The following is a 23,769-nucleotide window of genomic DNA, read 5'->3' as shown; positions in this document are numbered from 1 at the left end:
GTGCACGGCGGCACAGCAGTGCAGCGGGCACAGGGCGCAACGGACCGCACGTCCATTCAATTGAATGGGACGTGCCGCCTCTTCCGCCCTGCGCGCCGTGGCTTGAGCACGTATGCTCAAGGCCGCGTATGGCGCGGGCGCACTGTACAATTCTGCAGTCAGCCCTCCATATCCATGGATTCATGAATTCCAAAAAATAAACCTTGATTTTTGCCATTTCACATAAAGGACACCATTTTACTATGCCACTATATTTAATGAGATTTGAAAATCCACAGATATTGGTATCCACAGAGGGTCCTGGAACCAAACCCCAGCGGACATCAATGACACACTGTAAATTCTAAGCAGGTTATTTATTCAAGTACTGAAACTAGTCTAGGTTTGCTAAAAATGTAAGCATTTATATATATTGCAAATGTCTAGGAAACATGCCCCCTAGGGAAAATGTGGGGAGGGAAGGTGGGAGGTGAGTTACATTATACAGTGCGCCCTCCCCTTACATGGGGATTTGTTCTGGATCCCTCCGCATAAGAGGAAATCAGTGTATGCTGAAGCCCCATAGGAACTATTCCTATGGGGCTTCAGCACATGCTGATTTCCCCTTACATGGAGGGACCCAGAACAAATCCCCGCGTAAGGAGAGGGTGCACTTACGGGGCACACGACGGGCTCTTCCAGCGTGGCTTTCAGTGTATGTAGCTTTAAAATTGCCAAAGAATATGTATCTCTAGTACAGAGAAACAGGGCTGGAGAGTAGGAGTAACCAGTAAATAACAACAAAATATATTTGTTACTCCTAATTCCTGTTATTATATTGTACATGCAATCGTCATTTTTAATATATTTTTTTATTGAGGATAATATGTGTAACATTAGGAAAAAATATCTTACTCCGAAGTAGGACAAGGAGTACAGTCTGCGCTTTCTTTATGCGGGGGATCCATATCGGACCTCCCATGTAAAGTGAATTCTGCTTATGCTCATGCCCCATTTAAATGAATGGGGCTCGTGCATATGGTGGTGCACATGCGCAATGGGCACACACGCCATTATTCTTTGTGGGATGTGCCGCCTCTTCTCCCAGTGCGGCTTTCAGCATATGACGTGGGTGCACTGTATCCCCAAAATCACCACTACTCCCCAGCCCTGCACAGAAAGAGACAGAGCTACCATATATACTCATGTATAGGTAGACTTCGTGTATACGTCAAGGGTTGGTTTTGGGAACAAAAATCTGGATTTTACTATGACCCATGGATAAGTCAAGGGTAAATCTGAAGGGCATGTAACTGGGCTGGGAAAAGGCTTGGGGAACGAATGCTGTGTCTTCCTAGCTCAACTGCCCCCCTCCAGAGGCAGCAAGGCTGGGAAGAGGCTTGGTGAGCGACTGCTCCCTTCTTCTTCATCATCTTCCTAGAGCAGCTGTCACCCCCACTTCTGAGCAGCCAGGCTGGGAAGAGGTTTGGAAAGGGAGCGTTCTCTCCTTTTTACCATATTGTCCCATCTATAAGCCGACTCAGGATTATGGAGTTGGTTTTGAGGCATAAATTTCTCTACTTATAGTTAAGTATATACAGTATGTTTTTTAAGAATAAACAGAAAAAAAGAATCTTATGACACCTTTAGATTTAACCAATTTATATCACACAGACACACATGCATACATTACTGGCCTCTACTGTATTCTGTATACAGTCCTTCCTCCATTCTCGTGGTCTTCAGATTCATGTCCCTCGCTTATCTCTGTAATTATGTCATTGATTATATCAACCTGCAGCCAGAGAACAGAGCTTTCTCATAAAGTTAAACAGTATAGGAGACTATCATGCTCTCTTCATATCCATAAAAGTACACATGTAGGGCCTTGGGGTTGTGGTGAAATATTAAAAAAAAATCAAAAAGAACCACAATTCAATTACTACACCTTGGGTTGCTAAATTAATGCAAACCACACACATAAATTAATAAGAAACCCACACATCAAACATCTTCCTAAGGTGTGCAAAGTAAACACATATGGACAAAGCCACAGATCCATCATTTTTTCATTCACTACAGAAACACACGTACTGGCTAGAAAATCTCCTCTGTGTAACAGGAAATGTGAACCTTTAAATGCTAGATTCTAATGTGAAGATTGTGGAACGTTGAAACATTTAAATCCACGTTGTCCAAAGTGAAGATTAATGATATCCTTCTGGGTTGCCTTGCTGGGATGGGACTTGGAAGCACTAATTTTCAGTGGCTTTGTTCCTTCCTGGAGGAGCAAACTCGGATGATGGTGTTGTGGGACTCCTCTTCGACCCCCTGTCTGTTGACCTGTCTTGTTTTGTCCCCCATGCTATTTAACATATGCATGAAACTGCTGGGGGAGACCATCTGGAGTTTTGGAGTGCCATAATATGCATGTGACATCCACCTCTATCCAAAGAGGCTGTCCTGTTCCTAAACTAGTATCGGTCATCAGTAATACAATAGATGAGGGAAACAAATTGTAGCTTAATTCAGACAAGACAACAGATGTTTTTGATCAGTTGTAAGGCAGATCAAGGAATAGAGATTCAGCCTGTGTTAGTTAGGATTACACTTCTCCTGAACACACAAGTTTTGGAGTTTGGGGGGCACTCCTGGACAGAGCTTTGAACCTGAAGGCCCAGGTTTCTGTAGTGGCCAGGAATGCCTTTGCACATTTACAGCTTGTGCATCAAGTGCAACCATTGCTTGAGATGCCAGATCTGGCCTAGTAACATCCTGCTAGGACTTTTGTAATATGCTCCATTTGGAGCTATCTTTGAAGAGTCTTTGGCATCTTAAGCTGGTCCAAAAAGCTGCAGCCAGACTGTTAACTGGGCCAGGTTATACAGACCATCCAACAGCTCTATTGAAACAGCTCCACTGCCTTCCAGTTTGTTTCTAGGCCCAATTCAAAGTGGAGGTTATGACCTAAAGCTCTATATTACTTGTTGAAATTTGGAAGGAACTCAGTGAGTACTTAAAAAGAGAACTACACACGGACAGAATTAAATTACAAATATTTTTTAAAAAAGAATGGAACAAGATCGTTTTCTTGCGAATATTGTCAATATCCAGTACTAGGGGTAAATCTTAAGTGCTGAGAAACAGAAGTTATCTATGAGATGGGGATCAAGCAATCACCCACCTGTACTGCCAATTATAACAAAGTTCAGAGCTAAGAGGAACTCTTCAAGAAATGTATGTTTGCTGATAATGTTTTAAAGAAAAATACTTAAGCACTTCAATATAGAGACCTTTCATTATTCAGAGAAATGGCAGCTTCGCAAACACTTTAATGATGGGACGCCTCCATGATGATTTTATCACAGGAGAAAAGTGTGGCCGGCAAACACGCCCTCGTGCTTTAGGGACGATCTAGCCATGTTTTAGGGATGGTAAGCCTCCATGTGATAATCTCCTGGGGTACAGGGACAGTATTTTAAGCTTTTCATGTGTGGATCGAACTGATTGTCTACATTTTAAAAAATGAGATATTTTGTTTATCCACCTCATCTAACAAACATGGATGTTTAAGCAAATAGAAGAATATACAAGCTATAATATGTTATTGTTTTCATTGATTTAAACTATTTAAATTGTTAGTTTTTTGTGGGGGGGTTTGGGCTATGTGGCCATATTCTAGAAGAGTTTCTTCCTGACGTTTTGCCAGCATCTGTGGCTGCCATTTTCAGAGAATGCTTGCCTGGAAAAAGTGAGTATATATATACTGTGTGAGTCTGAGAATGCCAGAGTGATTTGAATGTGTATTGTTCTGTGCTGATGGCAGGCCTCAGGCTGGGAGGCTAATGCAAAAGAGGATTAGTGTCTGCTAATTGGTGATCATTATCTGCCGGGAAAGCCCCTGACTCTGAGTGGTTTCCCATTTGCATTTGCTGAGTCCTTATTTTGCTATTCCTCAGGACTGGTAGCCAAATTTTGTTCACTTTAAGGGTTTCTTCTTTCCAGTTGAAATTACCCAGGTGTTTGTGGATTTCAATGGCTTCCCTGTGCATCCTGACATGGTAGTGGTTGGCATGGTCCAGAATTTCAGTGTTTTCAAACAGTATTTTATGCCCAGGATGGTTTGTGGCATGTTCTGTTACTGCTGATTTTTCTGACTGGCCCAGTCTGCAGTGTCTCTTGTGTTCCTTGATTCTGGTTTGCACACTATGTTCGGTGGTCCCTATGTAGACTTGTCTGCAGCTGCATGGTATGCGATAAACCCCTGCAGCTGTGAGAGGGTCTCTCCGGTCCTTGGCTGAACGAAGCATTTGCTAGATTTTCTTTGTTGGTTTGTAAAACATTTGAAGGTTGTGCTTCCTCACCACTTTGCCTATTCTGTCTGTGACTCCTTTGATGTATGGTAAAAATACCTTCCCTTTGAGTGGCTGCTTGTCTTCATTTCTCTGTGTTTTCCTGGGCCTGGCAGCCCTTCTGATGTCCGAGCTGGAATAATCATTAGCCTGTAGAGCCTGGTCCAGGTGCTTCAGTTCATCTTCCAAGAAGTGGGGTTCGCAGATGCATTTTGCGCAGTCTACCAGTGTTTTGATTGTTAGGGATGATGGGAGTTGCAGCTCTTCTCCTGGCTTTCACTCTCACCCCCTGGTTAGCGGAATAACAATCAGCTTGACCAGTATCTCTGAGAATTAGCTGAAGATGTCTTCTAATCTTCTCTGGAATCTGCTGGTTCTTGTTCTGCTCTCAAGACACCAGTCAACACAGTAGTTTTCTAAAAAGATCTACTTTTATTCTAATATATACACTATGCACAAAACTACTCACAAAACCCACACTACTATACTCCTCAATACCCACAAAAAGTATTGCCATACATTGCTGCTTATATAGACATTTGTCTCTCTATTCATTATACAGTTGCCACCTCCTGGGCGTGTACATACATTATGATTGACATACAATACTTGGCTCAATCTTGACCTCACATTGCATCATGCATTACTGTCCACTCAATGACTTTCAGGTGATATCAATTTGCACCTTTTCACTTTGTCCTTGCCACATATGTCCTTGGCTTTTAGGACCTTCTAATTACATTATATGCAACACCTATGTGACATTTCAATTGCTTTTGCTGTGTCATGTTACTTTCAAATACATCCATATACATATTATATTTCTTGTGACTATATATCCCATGTGGCTTTTTCCTGACATTGATTGTGCTTCTTTTTTGTCCTGGATGATGGCTGGAGTTCTTGTGCAGGTAAATGTATGTATCTTTCAGTATACTGTGTGACCCAAATGTTGGTTTGGTTTGCGGATGACTAGGACATCCAAAAATGGCAGTGTTCCTTCCCTTTCTTTTTCCATAGTGAATTGGATGTTGGGGTGAATATTGTTAAGATGGTTCAGGAATACAGCCATGTCTTCTTCTCCATGGCTCCAGATCGTGAAAGTGTCATCCACATATCGAAACCAAAGTTGTGAGCTTTTTCAGTGCTGTTTCCAGGGCTTGCTTTTCAAAGTGTTCCATGTAAAAGTTTGCTATCACAGGGCTTAGAGGGCTTCCCATTGCTACCCCATCTCTCTGTTCGTAGAATCCATTGTCCCACTGGAAATAGCTTGTGGTGAGGCAATGTTTGAACAAGGCTGTGATGTCTTCTGGAAAAATCTGTTGGATGAGTGTCATGGTGTCCATTATGGTGACTTTGGTGAACAGGGAGACCATATCAAAGCTGATTAATATGTCTCCAGGTTTTAGTTCAAGGTTATTGATTTTTCCTATGAAGTGAGTTGAGTCCTTAATGTAGTGGGGGTTCTGCCCTATATGGGTTTGTAATTGTGTAGCCAGAAACTTGGCCAAGTCATATGTGGGGGATCCAATAGCACTCACTATGGGTTGGAGTGGAATGGAATCCTTGTGGATCTTGGGAAGTCCATATAGTCTTGGTGGGAGAACTTCAGATTTGCACAAACTTTGTCTTATGGTTGGCTGAATTGAGGAGTTTTTCATCAGGTTGTTCATTTTTCTGGTGATTTTGCTGGTTGGGTCTTCTTTGAGCTTTTTGAATATTGTAGGATCCAGTAGTTCCTTGATTTTTTGTTTGTATTGTTCTGTATGATTATTGTGGCATTGCCTTTGTCTGCTGGGATTGTTATTATTAAGATTATTATTTTTCTCTTTCCAATAAAGTACAGTGGACCCTTGTTATATGCTGGGGTTTGGTTCCAAGATCCCTCGTGAATAACAAAATCCGTGGATGCTCAAGTCCCATTAAATATAATGATGTCCTTGATAAAAAATGGAAAATCAACGTTTGATATTTGAAATTTTTATTTTTTTAACATTTTCAAACCTTGGATGCTTGAATACGTGTATAAAAAATTTGTGTATAAGAAAGGCCGTCTGTACAGCAGAAAAGTTGTCCAAATATGAATGATTAACCTATTAAACTGGAGATAGTTCACTTCTCAATAATTTCATAATTATCTATTAATGTTCCAAAGCACACTGCAGAAATAATCCCGTTTGAGACTGCTTTAACTGCTCTGGCCCAATGCTAGGGAATTCTGGGATTGGTAGTTTTGTGAGAAATTTAGCCTTCTCTACATCCAGTGGCTTTACTGACCAGGGTGTCACCTGGTGCAGGGGGTAGGGCTTCTAGGGAGCAGGGCCAAGAGGGCATGCCCTCTCACCCTGCTGTCATTCATCAGCTGACTAACAAGTAAACCGCAGGAAGGGTGGTGCTTTGGGTACTCTCCCCACGCTGACACACACCATAATACGAGTAAAAGGGGGCACATCAAAGAGTGGGGTGTGCTCGGCCAGGTATCACCCAGTGTGGCCTACATCTCCTGCATCCCTAGTAATGCCACTGCCTACACCACCTGGTATTTGATGCCAGTCTCCCATCTATGTACTAAACAGGGCTGAGCCTGCTTAGCTTCCAAGATCAGAAAGGACCTATTACCTTTGGGGTATTTAAGCCCTTACTCCATTATACCAATTAGAAACTTTGGCCAACCACTTACAAAGTATTTTCAAACTGTCCATATCTAACCGAACAGAAAATAGCAAAATACAGACTACAAAAGGGCTTAATAATGGATAAAAACTGGCTTTGAGTATGAAATGTAACACTACGTAGATCTGGGGGACATGTTTTTATGAGCGTTCGGTTTATCTCATTCTTGAAGCCTTAGTTCAATATTCTAATTATCAGCATATTTCAAATTGATAACACATTTCAGTTTTTGAATTCATATTAATCTGACCTACAGTTTATTAAATCAGATTTGTGGTGATTCTTCCTTCTTCTTCACATTAACTATGTAATTTGGAATTTGTAGACTCTTCAGCACAACAGTCTGTAATAACTTATAAGATATACAGTTGTAATAACTAATACTTTAATTACAGAAATATATTAATGCTGAAATTCCAACTTAAAGTCAATAATTTTAGTTTAAAATTAATGAATAAAAATATGAAAATGATATATTACTGAAATCTCACAGATGTGCTTTTACTAGCAGGACAATAGACTTGTGTCTTTCTGACAAATATGTTTTTTTAGCCGAAGCCGTTGTTTTAAATTATCGTAAAAAGCAAGTTTATGAAAAGGGTTGAATCGACACTAGAAAGTACACATCTTAAATATCTTCCTTCTCTTTATTTTTATTCCTCCCACAGGACTAAGAGGTCCTCATGGCCTTCTTACATTTCTAAACAGAGAATTCACACAAGTCAGAGTTTCAAAAATTGTTAAAAACAGAAATTTCAGAAATTCAAAAGATCTGTGGATACTTTTGAGACATACCAATAAGATGGCCTGTTACTAATTTTAGGTTTTGATGCAACATCTGCTAGTATGAGCCATTAGGGAACAAGTACAGAAACTTAATGCAGTCAAGCAGAAGGAAGAAAGACAGGAAGGAACATGATACATTCATGAAGAAGCGGGGGAGAAGGAATGTTAAAACCTGACTTCAAGAAGAAAATAGATGCGGACTTAAAACAGTGCTGCAAATCTAGAATTTTGGTGCTTAGCAACAGAGAGATTAGTGCAGGAGACAATTTGATCCTTAGAGTAGTTGTCAAATCTCTAACAAAATGATGAAGGGTGGAGTACTTCTATCCAGTATTGTAGCCCCCTCTTTCTACCACTTCTTCACTTTTCCTTTCCCTAAAATGGTCAGTCCCTCCCTGCGATGTTATTTTTCACAAGATACTGGTTGCTTGGGGAACGCTACACTTTTGCAAGCATGGGTCTTCCTGGAGTTTCCCTTTTGAGTGGGTGTTGTTGTTTTGACTACATAAGGGAAGTAAACTTGCTATTAGCCTAAATCACGGGCAAAGAAAAGTATTTTTTAGGAAGTAAGCATATGTGAAAAGGTGGGACAGGCAACAGCAGAAGAGAATTGGCAGAGCAAAGTTCTAATTCTTTACGTTTAGAACATACGTATTTGCTAAGGTAATACAGTTGGCCCTGCACACTTGTGGCTTCGACTTTTACAGATTTGATTAATTTTAATTTTGACCAATATGTACTCTCTAGGAATTTCTTGGTCCTCCAAGTGCAACTCTGCCAGAGGTTGACCATAGAGTTATGCTGGAGAACCTAGATGTTTCTAGAGAAAACACTTCTCTAGGCATTTGGAGGTCCTCCATCATGATTCTATGATCAACTTCTGGCAGTTGTTGACCACAGAGTTGCACTGGAAGACCTGGAGATTCCTACAGAGGTGTTCTCTTAGCTAAAAATAATAAGGTTTTTTTTAAATTTGTGGTTTTCCCACATTCACAGGGATCCTTCATCCCTAACACCAGCAAATGAGGGGTCACTGTACATACACATTTCTACTTCTTCTGTATGGAAATAATCTATACAGCAAGAGTGTCTACTAATCAACAAAATCTATACTAATGGCTTGTTGGCTGTACTGTAGTATGGCGGTTCCAACATTAAACCACTCATGTCCTGTACTAATTCTGATGTAACATGTGGATCTTTAACATAGCTCCTGAACATACATATTTCAGTAATAAATAGTGATCTAAGGTGCATTCATCTGAAAATACTTTGCTACTATTCAACCAATTACATTTGCCTGCAGATCATCTCATATGCTGAACTGCTAGACAGCTGCAACTCACAGGTCATCTCTGAGTATGGTCTGAAAATGATTGAAATTGGTTTCATATGCATACTTACTGGAATCTTTCAAGAAATCAACCATAGGTACAAAGAGGTGGGTTTGAACTGTAATTTGCAGCACTGGATACAGAGCAAATAAAGCAACAGATCATGTAAATGACTTCTGTGTCATATCTCACAGCCTAATACGCTGTTACAGAATCTTTGCCTTCCCATACTGTTTAACTTGTATAACAGAAAATAAATATGAATCTCTCATTACAATGAGAAATTTACACTAGCTAAAGAACTGGGAATTGTGCCAAATGATCATGAAAATAGAATTAAAAGAAAATAAATTCTGCACCAACTTTAATCCCCCAAAGTATGAAATATGACTAAGGAAAGACAAGAGATTAATCAGTTAAAACAATTCCAAATAGACTCCGCCACAAGAAGAATCATGGTAGACAGGCAAAACTCTTACAGGAGCCAGCTGCACTAAGCATATAGTATCTAGGCATATGCTTAACATAAAGGAACAGGCATTCTGCCAACAGAAACGTCAGGGCAGGGAGAGAAGTATCAGGAGCAAGAAACAACTGGCAAACTGCAGCAATGCTTCTCAGCTGCACAGAAAATGTGATATTTTTTTCCAATTGCATGGCAAAAATAACACAATTTCTCTCCATTTGCTCATTATTCCATCACTTCTGTCTGTTGCATTTTTATGGACTGGGTAATGAAGGAGGCAACTTCCTAAACTAAGTTTGACCAACAGAATCATTTCTCATGCTCACTAAGAACTAAATATATTTTGTGACTTGTTGGTTCCTAATATATCCATAAATATACAAATGAGATAGAATATAGTAAGGAAGAATTTGAGAGTAATATGTCAAATATTCATTAGATAAAATGTAATACATTGGATGCAGTATTCTGTGACCATTAGATGGCTTATACAACCGTGTTCCCATCCTCTCTTTGCTGCTTTATCTATCTCCCCCCCCCCCCAAAAAAAAAAGAAAAAAAAAAAAAAAAGAAAAGAAAAGAAAAAAGAAAACACTGGGAAGCTGGAGGACCATCCAAAACAGCATGTTTTTCCTCCAAAGAAGAAATCCAAATGGAGGTAGCCAACAGCCAATCCACACAGTTTTTTCTCTGAGGTTCACAGTCACACCCTAACTGTATCCCTTAAAAATGCTCCCTGCAAACATATACAAGAGCCATCATGGTGTTGTGGTTTGAGAACTGGACTACAATTCTGGCAAAAAAGGTTTGGAATCTTGTCTCAACCTTGGCAACCCACTGGGCAAGTCACGCCCTTTCAGCCTCAAGGAAAGCCAAATGTTGCAGCCTGAATAAATCTTGCCAAGGAACCCCATGACATGTTCACCTACAAACATATATATATATAACCCATAGGAACAGGGACGAGCACAGCTTCCAATCAATGTAGAACCATATAAATATCAGAACACAGACATCTACAACAGGATAGAAAATTAGGAAAGAACATGACTGGGCCTAAGCATATATTGCCAACCCCAGTTAAAATGGCCAGAAGGCATGTTAAAGGTAAAATGGTTAAGGCCAACTTTACTTTTTCCATAGTTTAAAATGCATCATTTTTATGTATATAATAATTAAAACATGCATTGCCCTAATTTATTGTTTTGCTGCTTTCAGTTTAATATCACTGCTTTGCCAGGAAGAATAAAAGTGGCTTCCTGTTCTTTCCTTAAAAACATTAGGCTACAAAAATCTAGGAAGCAATTATTTTTAAGATGATAGAATCAAACTACTCTGAAAGCTGTTTTTTATTATGAAATTATGCAAACATTTGTCACTGTGAAAGTATTCTGAGTTAAAGCCAAACTAAGAGACTTAAAATGACTTATCCAATTGATTTTAATGGGACTGTTTCAGCAATACAACTATGCTAAGCTTGTATACAATGAAAGGTAATACAAGCAATGAAGTCTGAACAATCATAATAATAATTACTCCTAAGTGAAGTACAGACAGAATTCAAAACAGACTTTACTGTTTTCCCACAAGCTAAGACTGAACGAAAGAGCAGGCAGAATTTGCAGAGGGGAGGTATGAGGGGATGTGAGCTAGTCTGGTAATCAGGATACATAACATCTGTACCTTTGATGGTGAAAAACTGCAGTTTTTTTCAATTTCATTTAATTAGACCTATCTTATCTGGGTAAGGCTCCAATTGGTCCATATCGTGCACAACAGACACTGTCAATAGATATGTTAGTTCTATGAGAATTACAAAGAAATAATCTTGCCTAATCATGGGGTCTTGCTAATCATAGGGTGGATTATATGGAAGAAGGCAATCCTGTAGGTAACCTCGACCCAAATCATGTTGAGCTTTAAAGGTAATAACCAACACTTTGTACCTTGCCCAGTAACTAACTAGCAGCTAGTGGAGTGAATTTAATATTGGTGTGATATGATCACTCCTGGATGTCCTAATAACCAATCTGGCTGCCATGTTGTGAACTAACTGAAGTTTCTAAACTTGGTAAAGAGAAACTTTGCATTCATGTTTAAAGACCTTTAAAAATCTGGTTTATAAATTAAAAACATTTAATCATCAATTTTTATCTGCCCTTACACCTAGGGTTGCCATAAGTCAGGACCTCCAAACCGGGACAAATGTAGGACAAGTGTAGGACAACATTTTCAAATGTAGGACAACATTTCTTTAAAAATGGAGGACACGCGAAAAAATTGGTGATTTTTTAAAAATGTTAATCTAAATGCATGTTTCTTAGGCATGATCAAAATGGAGGACAATTTGACATTATTCCTGGACAGATGTCAGGAATGTAATTCCCTTTCTGGCCACATACACACCCAATTGTAAAATACACACACGCATAGCACATTTACACTATCATTTTTTCTTGCTTTCTTTCTTGCTTCTGTTGGATTTTTAACACTTTTGCTTGATGAAGATGTCAGTGGAGCTTTGAAAGCTTGCATGATATATTTTGTGCATTTTGGTTGGTACTATACAGGTATCACTGCATAGTAGATTTTGGCTGTTACTGTACTTGTGTGTCCAATTTGTTAGCATAGAATGTTTTAATATGTGTGAACATTCTTGATAAGTGTAATCCTGAAAGGTAGACCATGTGAAGAATCATAATGACAATACTAGAAGGTCCAAAAGGTTGGAATTAACAAATAGAGTATGGGCAAGTCCTACTCTCCACTCTCTCAGCCTCAAGGAGAGATGAGAGGTCAGGCAGCAAACCTCTTCAGAATAACATCTTGCCAAGAAACCCCAGGATAGGTTTGCCTTATTAGGGTCTGTTTCCAGACACAATTCAAAGTACTTTTCAGTTCTAAGTCTCTGGTGCCACAGCCATTCTGCAAACTACAGAATTTCCACATCCAGGCAGGGTTGCCATAAGTCAGAAAGGAGTTGAAGGAAGAGGAGGAGGAAAGAAAAGAAGAAGGGGGGAAGAAGAGGGGGCTGGCTTGGTGGCTAGAGCATTGGAGGAGCCAGAATGGCCCTGCAAACCCAGTGGGAGACCTTGGGCAAGTCACACTCTCTCAGCCTCTTAGGAGAAAGTAAAGGCAATCCTCTCCTCCTTTGAAGAAACTATAAATAATAATAACGTTTTATTTTTCTACCGCCTCTTCAAATCAGGGCGTGCACAACAGATTATACAAATGCAATATACACGAGGCGGTTACAATATACAAAAAACCATACACAGTAAAAGCTTAGACTTATTAAAACATTACAAACTCATGCAGTCTATTGCAGGGGAAGGGGGGGGAGGTGAATAACATTCTAGGGGGGGAATATTCAGGGGTAGGCCTGCTCAAATAATAGGTTTTCAAGCCCTTCTTGAATTGGGGTAGGGGTGGCTGCGCGGGAGCCTATGGGCAGCGAGTCCAGAGGCTGGGGCCGAGATCGTAATGCCCTCCTGGAGGTAGAAGCTAGCCTAGCCGCCAGAACTCTTAAAAGTTGCTGCCCAGATGATCTGAGAGTGCCAAGGGAACTCTGCAGGGCTGCCATAAGTCAGAAAGGAGTTGAGGGCACACAATTACAACGGAAGAGGAGGAAGAGGGGAAGAAGAGGAGGAAAGAAAAGAAGAAGGGGGAAGAAGAGTATGAGGAAGAGGAAGAAGAGGAGGCTGGCTTAGATGGAGGAGAGGGACTGGCGTGGGGCTTTTTCTCCCTCCTCCTTCCCCTTTTCTCCTCTCCCCCAGAAGCCATAGCCACCCGCAGAGCAGAGAGGAGCAGGAAAGGCAAAGCAACGAACGTTAAAGGGAGCCCCTGGTGCCTGCCTCCTTGCCTTTTGCCTTTGTGCTGAGTCTTGATGAGGGAGTAGGAGGGAGGCTGGGGGCAAGGGAGGCTGCCACACCAGGAGACCCCCCCCCCCGCCATGCTCCTGCTCCTTCTCCCTGGAGGCAGCCATCTTGGCTGCTGGCTGAGCTCCTGGCTGAAGAGGAGGAGGAGAAGGAGGCGTGACTAAGGGGGTCACATGGAGGGAAGGAGCCAATCCTGCCTTCTTCCAGGCAGGCAGAGCTTGTCAGTCAAAAGTCTTGACTGGAGATTGATAAAATCTGGCCTGGAGCAAGCAGGAACCCGGGATTGAAAGGGCAAAACGGGCGGGAAACGGTTTAAACACTCCAATCCGTGAATTTCACGGGGGCAGCCGGGTTATGGCAAGCCTACTCACACCACAAGTGAGTTTCATATACCTGCTTGTCAAAGAAAGAAAACATGAAAGTCTTCCAAGGACAAGTACCTCTTTCCTCGCTCCCTAAAATACTTATTTAATATATCAATTATCCAAATAATAAGGCTTCTCCGGGTAAGATAATTCTTTCCAAACATGTGAAGGCTTACTCATAGGTTATTCCCAAATATTTTATAATATATAAAGGGTAGGAACTGCAAAAACCACAGGACTTTTTAAAAACACAATTTTTTAGAGTTACAAAATTTATACCAGACCAGCAATATTAACCAACTAACAAGTAATTAGTCATGGGAATTTTTTCCTGAGATCACTTTTTCCTAAGCCACATACACACATACCTAGTCAATTAAAGCTGGCATAGAAGCAATGCACTTTTGTTTAAAAAAATGTACTGATGAAGATTTCTAACTTGCCAACCCTTAAAAATGGGGCTGTGTTTGAAGCATAAACAGAAATGCCACATCTATATTCCAATATAAATAAGTTCACTGGGCCCTTCTTATTCAGGAAGGTTCATTTCTGGACCCCTTTGCAGATGGCAAAAACCTGAATGACCAAAAGGTCTTGAAAGTAGAAAAAAGTTGGCACTCAACTTCCACATTATTAACACAGAGAGAGAAGTTTGATATCAACCTCTTTATGATCTCTGAAGAAAAGCTGTGGGAAGACAGGAAGTGCATCAAATTAATAGAAGAATCCAATGGCAATGGAAAATTGCACAGAACCCAATGGGAAGTAGAAGAGCTTTAGAATCTTCACCTATAATATAAACCAATGAATTATACTTACAGAATTGTAGGCTAAGGCTCAGAACAGCTAACAAGGCAGCCACCGCCAACAAGAACAGAAACCGATTTCGGAAAAACATTATTATTCTTTCTGATTCTTCTTCATGGTTTTAACTCCATAGTCCAAGGTATTTCCTGCCAACACAAACACAAAACATTCATTATAGATATCCATTATAAAAAATATCAAATTCCCAAAATTAGAAAAAACAATTTCAGAGCCATTGCTGCACTGAAAGACTGAAACTATAAACCTTCCAGTGAAGGAGAAAGAGTTAATTCCAGGTGCTGCCCAGGTGAGACAAGGGACCGTATGTTAATTTGAGTGACTCAATGTCCTGATCCCTCATCTTCAGTTCTTTACAAAGCAGTGAAACTGACCAACTCTGTAGATACTTAAATCCATGGATGCTCAAGTCTGCATTGTCTTCAGTGGCAGTGTAGCTGTGCCACCCTTGCGGACAATGGGACTCGTCCGCCCTTCCTCTCACTGGTGGCAGACAGGTGGGGGGGGGAGGCAGGTGGCCACCTGCTCCGCTGCCTCCACTTCCTCTTTCACTGAAATACAGGAGCCAGTGGAGTGTCTCTGGCAGTTGCAGTCTCACAGAATCATAGAATCATAGAGTTGGAAGAGACCGCAAGGGCCATCCAGTCCAACTCCCTGCCATGCAGGAAATCCAAATCAAAGCATCCCCGACAGATGGCCATCCAGCCTCTGTTTGAAGACCTCCAAGGAGAGAGATTCCACTGCACTCCGAGGGAGTGTGTTCTGCTGTCGGACAGCTCTTACTGTCAAGAAGTTCTTCCTAATGTTGAGGAGGAATCTCTTTTGCTGTAGCTTGCATCCATTATTACGGGTCCTAGTCTCTGGAGCAGCAAAAACAAGCTTGCTCCCTCCTCGATATGACATCCCTTCAAATATTTAAACAGGGCTATCATATCACCTCTTAACCTTCTCTCAATAGACCCTTTACTCTCCTCTTCCCCTGCTCTCACAGCCATTACAATTTACCAGCAGTTTATTACAGCCCATCACCAGGGGCTTATCTATAAGCAATGGAACACACCTAGGGAGCATCTACACTGTAGAAATGCTATTTGATACCACTTCAAGTTCCATCCTATGGAATCCTGAGATTTGTAATTTTACAAGGTGTTTAAACTTCTCTATCAAAGAGTGCTAGTTCCTCACAAAACTACAAATCTCAGGATTCTGCAGGATGGAGCCATGGCAATTAAGGTGGCATCAAACTGCATTACTTCTACAATGTAAATGGACCCTGGTGTATCAAAAAGATGTACATGGTTTCACATCCACCAAATTGAGTAAAATAACAGAAGACACATCATGGGAACTACGAATGGGGAGCTAGGCTCAAACACTGAAACCGAAGAATGCTCAGTGACAGCAGTCACAAGTACACTCACAACTACTACTGCTACTAGCCCCCCTTATTTGTCTTCACATAGTCAAGCAGGCATATAGACAGAAATTATTCTCCACCTCAATACCCATTAATTCATACATAAGACATATAGCAAGACAACAGATTTGTAGTTTTGTGAGGGTGGGTTTGTGGGATATTGTGTTTTATTCTTTTTTAATGTTCTTTTAATGTTGTCAGCTGCCTCGATCTAATTGGAGAGGCAGGGTAAAATAAAAGTTTATTATTATTATTAACAGCGAAAAGCTAGTTCTTCCATTCTGGAATTAGTTTTTGGATTCACAGGGTGTTTGTGACTCTCTGAAGTGCATGACACAGAACTCACCAGTACAAGAACAGATACCACAAACATGGAGTTATAGGGAGAGATATGTCTGTTGCAAATGTTTCAGTTAAACAAGGCAAGTGTGGCTGGGTAACATGAAACAATCTAACCTGGGGCAGGCAGCTACTTGAGAGAAGGTACAGATAATTGCAAAACTCTACTGAAATAATAAAAATAAAAAACAATTAGCAATACATTGCCTTCTATGTACCTCGTTTCTCATAGAATGTATGACTAGGCAATAAACCTGAACAGCCTTACTGAAGATGTATGGTCCCCATATAGTTACACAGTCAGTCATCCTTATCCACAAATTTCTTATACAGTGGACCCTTGTTATACGCTGGGGTTTGGTTCCAAAATCCCTAGTGTATAACAAAATCCATGTATGCTCAAGTCCCATTAAATATAACGAGATAGCAAAATGATGTCCCTTATAAAAAATGGAAAATCAAGGTTTGATATTTGCAATTTATACCTTTTTTTTTTGAACATTTTCAAACCGTGTATGCTTGACTCCATGTATAAAAAATCTGTGTATAAGAAGGGCTGGCTGTACACGGATTCAAGCATGCACGGTTTGAAAATATTCCCAAAAAATATAAATTCCAAATAGCAAACCTTAATTTTCCATTTTATATATGGGACACCATTTTGCTCTGCCATTATATTTAATGGGACTTGAGCATCCACGGATTTTGTTATCCATGGGGGGCCCTGGAACCAAACCACAGCGGATAACAAGGACCCACTGTAGCACCACAATATGGTCCCTTCTATTATATGGTATATAGTCGTCCCTCCAAATTTGCTGACTTCCCACTCACGATTTTGAATTTCTGTGGACAGGAAGCCAGGAGGGACAAAATGATACATGCAGCCATTAAAAACAATGGGGCTTCGATATTTGCAGTTTTTCCGATTCGTGAGGGGTTGGGGGGGCGGAATGGATCTCCTGCAAATCGAGACTTTAAATTGAGAGGCACATGCTAATTTTAGAAGTCAGTAGTTACCAAGTACCTATGGTTCTATTGGAAAATAGTTCTGCTAAAGAACGAGATACAAAATTAAGGTAAATTTGCATACCAGCCACAATCATCCCCAGGAATTCATCTCTAGAAGCCAGGAATTCATCTCTTCTCTGGATGGGACTCAAACCCTACTCACTGGTTTCCTGCTCTGTTATTCACACAATACACATACACACTGTAAACTATCCAGTTGACCCAAGATTTCTATTGTAGAGGTTTTTCAACTGTGGATACTTTTAAAGAGGGAGGGGGGAGAATGACATGGCCTGGAGTTGACAGTCTAGGTCATGAGTTAAAGTTAAACTGTCTATTTGTAGAAACTGCCAAATATCTGTTCATTTTTTGTAATGTACACAACAGGAGCAATGTCAAAAAGCTGATAGTTATCTGGTCTGAATTTATCATTTCAGGTCAGTACCCTCTTAGTCTATGGAACAATAATATGGAAAGCCCCTATGCTAAACTGTATGATTAGCAGTTTTTATTTTTATCCAAACTCAAAAACACTATTCTGTCACTTTTCCATGAAGTAGCTGCATTATTAGAACCAACTCATTATTCTACCACTATAGTACCTCACCATCTTGTCTCACAGAGAATAAACACATTATTACACTGAATCACTGTGACAACTTAAATAGATTGATTAAAACGCCCTGTCTCCATAATAATCAATAGCACACTTCTTAGTCTGCCTCCGTGAAATCACTGTGCTTATCTGGAATGAGTGATCAGAATGTTGCAAAACCACCATGACATGAACAAGGACAATCACTGTAAGGACGATACCCAAAGACACAAAACAAAAAAGTAAGGTTGAGCATCCCTTATCCAAAATGCTTCAGACAAGAAGTGTTTCTGATTTGGGGGAATGTTGGAATATTTGCATATACATATTAAGATAACTTGACATTGGAATGGAAGTCTAACCATGTTTAATATTCACCTTATACACAAAGCCTGAAGATAATTTTATAAAACATTTTTTACAAATTTTGTGCATGAAACAAAGCTTCTGTACATTGAAGCACTAAACTTGTGATGTCATGTCAGTACTCAACAATTTCAGATTTTCGATTAGAGATGCAACTTGTATAATATATGCTGGCAAGTTCCAGTATCACTAGAAAGGTGAAAAAACAACTTTTTCTGAGTAATGTAATTTCTACAAGAGCACTATACTGTGACAACAGTTGTTCATCAGTACCATGATAGCTGTAACAAGAAATATCAGCATTTGTTAGCATTGACATTATTTAGTTTACCAAAGTGATATCAGTGATCTCTTCAAGCAAATATTTAGCTATCAGATTAAGAAAATGAAATATTCCATAAACTTACAAATGGAAGTTGGCATCTCTCCACAGTTTAGTTCCCTAATGAATATGTCTCCATACTTAAGTAATTTATAAATTGTTTGATAAATGTATCCATCCCATGAAGGTTCAGATAGTAGAATCAGACTTAGCAAAGCTTTTATCATCAAGGACTTGAATTACAGTTTACATTTTAAGAAGCCCATGGCGTATTACAGACCGCCCGTTTGGGGTGCACCTGTAACCAGCCCTTTCGCCACCGGATCAGGGCCTCAGCTGCCACAACGGCAGCCTCTGAGGCCCTGATCCGCTGCTTTCCAGGCTGCGGGGAAGCGGCAAAAGGCCGCTTCCTCATGGCCTGGAAAGGGGTGTTCTTGGGGCTTCAAGCCCCAAGGACACCTACCGGCGGCGGGGAGGAGGCCCCTTTCTGCTCTGCGTCACTGGCGCAGCCATGTAAAGGCTGCGCCCAGCGACGCAAAAGGTGGAAGGAGCTCCGAAACGGAGCTCCTTCCGGGGGCCGCAGAAAGGGTGCCCCAGGCACCCTCGTGCAGCCCCTGTACGTCACTTCTGCGCCGCCCCGTTTGTGCTAGTGTTATGGGTGTGTGGAAGCGACGGCGCTTCCTAACCCTAGCACACTCTCGTGCAACCCTAGCACGCGCAGAGCACCTACTTTGTGCGTGTTTGTAATGCGTCCATATTTTGTATGAAAATCCCATGCTATATAGTAAATCTTAACATTAGCCCTTCCTTATTTAACAAATAAAATTCAGATATACCACATAGGAGTGGCGGATATATCTGCTGTAAATAAATCATAGATCCATTTTCTTGCTTGTCTGGATAAAAAAAAATCCATATGTCTGAGAAACACAACTGGACTCCCCTAATTTTCGTATATTATTATAGGGATCACATCTGAACTGAAAAGCAACCTTTAATGCATCTCTGACATGAAACTGAACTTCAACCAGGCCCTTGAAAGCAGCTAACAGTATTATTTATGAAGTTCAAAGATTAGCACAATTACAAAAGTAAGCTTCAATATTTTACCTACTAAAACAATGGATGCATCCAATTCCTGAAGAACACTGAGTATTAGTAACAATTCCAAATCAGACACTGCGAGTACATCAGAAGTCAGAAAAACATGCCAGTGAAAAGACATTATTTAACTGAATCAGGGGGAAAGAATAAGCAAGTGATCACAAATTGTACAAGCTACCAAGGTCAAGCAACATTTGTACACACCAGATGAATGTCTCCAATGACATCTTTGTGCCCTCAGTAAAACTTAATCTATCCTCTGTACATATTAGGAACTGATGGACACATTTGCTGCTGAAATTTTAAGGATTAAAAGATATGTGGTCCAACAAAAATAAACTGTAGAAACCAGCAATGCGAACTGCCACCACCATGTGGATGTTAAGGGAAAAGCCACATGGGTTATACAGTAAGAGAAATAAAAGATGTATGTGAGAGTCAGAGTGACTCAGCAGAAGCCAATTGAGAACCACACAGGTGTGAATGGTAATACAATTAACAGGTCCAGAGTGCCAAGGACAAGAATTGCAAAGTGGATAATTGAACACACCTGACAATTGTTAAGTGGTCAAGGCTGAGATGATGAAATCATTAATTGTGGGATGAACAAGGAGAACCAATGGGAATGATGTACACGCCTACTGGGTGGAAACAGACCACAGTAGGTGGTGCCATGATATGGCTATAATAATGACTATACATCCCAGTGTATTTTGTGGGTTGTAGTTGTGAGTAGTTGGATTGGAGAATGAGGAGTTGAGTATTGTTTGGAGCTGTGTATATAGTAGAATAAAGTAGATCTTTTATATAAGACTACTGAGTTGTCTGGTGTCTTGGGTGAAGCTACAAGAACCAGCAGGACCCTGGTGAAGAAGGGTGAAGACTTCTGTGGAGGCAAGAGTGAGAAGGCTTGGAGAGTTTGTCGGGGTCTTCAGCCTGTTCTCTGCAACTCTTGCAAAGATACAACAGCTGGCCAAAACTGGTCAGCGTGGTGCACAACCAGGTGGTGAGTTCCAGGCCAGGTGAAGAGCCACAACTCCCACCATCCCTGACAGTGGAAGCTATATTTAATAATGGACTAGATCAGTCTATTTGTATTCTGTACCAGTTTCACATGTGCTCAATCTCAAGTCTATTTCAATTTTTCATAAATTACAAAAACTGTGTTTCACTTCTATAAATCACTTCTGTGTTCATTTTTGTGATTTTTTACCCCAAAATACAGATTTTTGTTTGTTATTTGAGAGAAGAACTGTGCTACAAAATGTGGAGATGTGTACAATATAGTTTGAATTGCATATTAGGCCAAGAAATAAAATCAAAGGCAATTCAGCAATCATCAGTACTTCTGAAAACAGCTGCCATCATCAGCACTACTCTGTCTTTTCTAGTGTCCTATTTTGACAGTAAGCAGACTTTCACATAATCAGGACCTTCTTACAATTCTCACTGGGCTGCAAACGTGCAGTACTGCCACAGTCTTATACAGTGCACCCACACCATATGCGGGCATGCCATACGCAGCTTTCAGCTTATGCTGAAGCCGCACCACGAAAAAAACAATGGCGTGTGCACCAGCCCCATTGTTTTCAATGGGGCCTGAGCATATGTGTTTTTCCCTTACGTGTGGGGGGGGGGGCTGGAATGGATCCTCTGCATAAGGGAAAGGCCCACTGTAATACTTCTCCCCCGGCATAAGTGTCTAGTTATAAACTAACAATTTATATTGTGCTTCCACCCAGATGGATATTGTTCTTCAGGTTGCAAATAAGTGCTGGATTTTGTCCTGTTATACACTTTGTTTTGAACAAATCTTTTTTTTTTCTCCCAGGGGGGGAGGATAACACTATCCAACAGAAGTTGAATCCCTATGCCTTGATTTGCCTTTTGACTGATCAAGAGCATATCTGTTTTAAGCTTCAGTTTGTTTGCTCATTGAGTTCACTACAGATGCCAGTCACTGGTTTGGTACCAAGACAGCTTCCTTGGAGTTAGAGAGATAGAGTTGAGTTCATCAGCATATTGGTGACACCAAACCCCAAAACTCTCTCCCACTGGGATCAGATAGATATCAAAGAACAGAGGGGAAGACCTGAACCCTAAGACCAAAACCTGGAGATATAACATGAATCCTTCAGCATCATTTTTTCAGTTGTCCCTCCAAGGACTGAAACCTTTGTAAAACAGTGCCCCCAAGTCCCATCCCAGAGAGGCAGCCGATAAGTATACCATGATCAAGGGTACTGAAAACCATTGAGAAATCCAGCAGAACCAACCGGATACACTTCTCACGTCCAGTTCCTGGCATAGTCCATATCCCAAGCCTCAAACGAGACTGAAGTACATAAGTCTAGATAATCTATTTCATCCAGGAATCCCTGGAGATGAGTCCACCATGCTCTCCAAAGTGTTGCCTTAAAAAGAGATGTTGGATGCTGGGTAGCAGTTATCTACTACAGCTGATTTCAGGGATTTCCAGGCTCCCCTGCGTAAAGGGAATTTTGCCTCTGCTCGAGCCCCATTTAAATGAATGGGGCTTTGTGCATGCAGTGGTGTGGCAGTGCGCACACACCCCATTTTTCTTTATGGGATGTGCCACCGCTTCTTCCAGCACGGCTTTCAGCTACACAAGTAAAATTCATTCACCATTTCTAGTAATCTTGGGAACTTGAAGTAAGGTTTAGATTCCTGCACAGGCCAGAAAATATGAATTTTTCTATAAAACCAACACATTCTTTTACGGGTGTACTAAACATGCTCCCGCAAATAGTTTGTCCTTCATTCAAATAAATTGCTGTTCTTCTTTTGCCCTTGCCTTCATTTCCTATTTTAAAAGTCAATGTAAAATGTGATTTCATTGCCATAATTATTGTGTTAAATGAAAAATGAAAACCTTTGGAAAAAAGCAAAGTTAAACTTCATAATGTGTCAGATAAATTAAATGTATTTGTCATCTCTATAATTATCCAGGTTTACAGAGATCAGTTACTTTCCATGACCAGAAAAGCTCATTATTTAGCTGTCCAGTATATTTCTATTGCTTCTAACGATTTCTGCTCACTGAACAGAACCAAGCAACTGAGAACGTCCTCTGTAGTCGATACGTCATCAGTGTGACAGGCGACTTACATATGTGACAGGCAACTTGAACTTAACCAAAATATTTTAGACTGCTTGGGAACACCTACAGATAGCTAAATAAAGTGAACCGCTAGGTACTGGTTAAAACAGAGAAATTAAATTTGACATACTATCCCTTTACCAGTAAAAGGTTAAACTGGAGATATTCAGCTTTGGTATTCTTGTGGGCACACTGATCTCCATATAGTAATTTGACTCTTGGACAGGTATTTTGTCTCTAGCACTGACACCCTTTCCCACAGTACATCTAATGAGAGATAAAAGTATGGGTTTCCTTCTTCTTATAACTTGAAAATATTGGGCTTTTTATCATTAAGTGTAGACAAACGTTTTACTGCACCATGAATAAAAATGGGTAGTTCTGCCAAGGTCCAACAAATTGCCTCAAGAGCCAGATGTAGCTTGTGCACTGCCAATTGGCTGTCCCTGCTTCAGAGAACTGGAAAGTTTTATGAAGAATCAACTCAGCTGTACAAATGTCTGGGCAAAGTATTTCAGCTAATACACAACAACAACAACAACAACAACAACAACAACAAGCCCATCCAAGGGCACTCAATTGGTTCTGAAATAAGTGTGGCAATGGCTGACAATTTAGATATAAAGACCACAAAGGCGTCATCACCACCCAGAAAAAAAAAAAAAGATAATGAGAGTTTTCTTATGTCCTGAAGCAAATTCTACAAACTGAAGTCTTGGGTGATCAGGCATTTATTTTCTGTTGCTTTCAAATTGTTCCATAGAAAGTCTTGATTTCACAAGCTAGACATTCAACAATTCTTTTCTACCTTCCTCTTTTGTATTTTGTTCACTGTC

The 23,769-nt window shown here is 40.5% G+C and overlaps 1 protein-coding gene across 1 annotated transcript in view; it reads right to left on the bottom strand.

Annotated features, from left to right (window-relative positions):
• Nucleotides 1-23,769, bottom strand: part of PXYLP1 (2-phosphoxylose phosphatase 1) — a 79,992-nt gene that overhangs the window by 32,067 nt on the left and 24,156 nt on the right. The window contains exon 2 of the mRNA XM_042459596.1: nt 14,653-14,786. Within this exon, the coding sequence (XP_042315530.1) occupies nt 14,653-14,731 (79 nt within the window). The 5' untranslated portion in view covers nt 14,732-14,786. The remainder of the gene's footprint in view (nt 1-14,652; nt 14,787-23,769) is intronic.

The sequence above is a fragment of the Sceloporus undulatus genome, chromosome 3 (genome assembly GCF_019175285.1).
Source record: "Sceloporus undulatus isolate JIND9_A2432 ecotype Alabama chromosome 3, SceUnd_v1.1, whole genome shotgun sequence".
Classification (NCBI taxonomy): domain Eukaryota; kingdom Metazoa; phylum Chordata; class Lepidosauria; order Squamata; family Phrynosomatidae; genus Sceloporus; species Sceloporus undulatus.
Note: the sequence above shows the minus strand (reverse complement) of the source record. Positions and strands in the feature narration are given on the sequence as shown.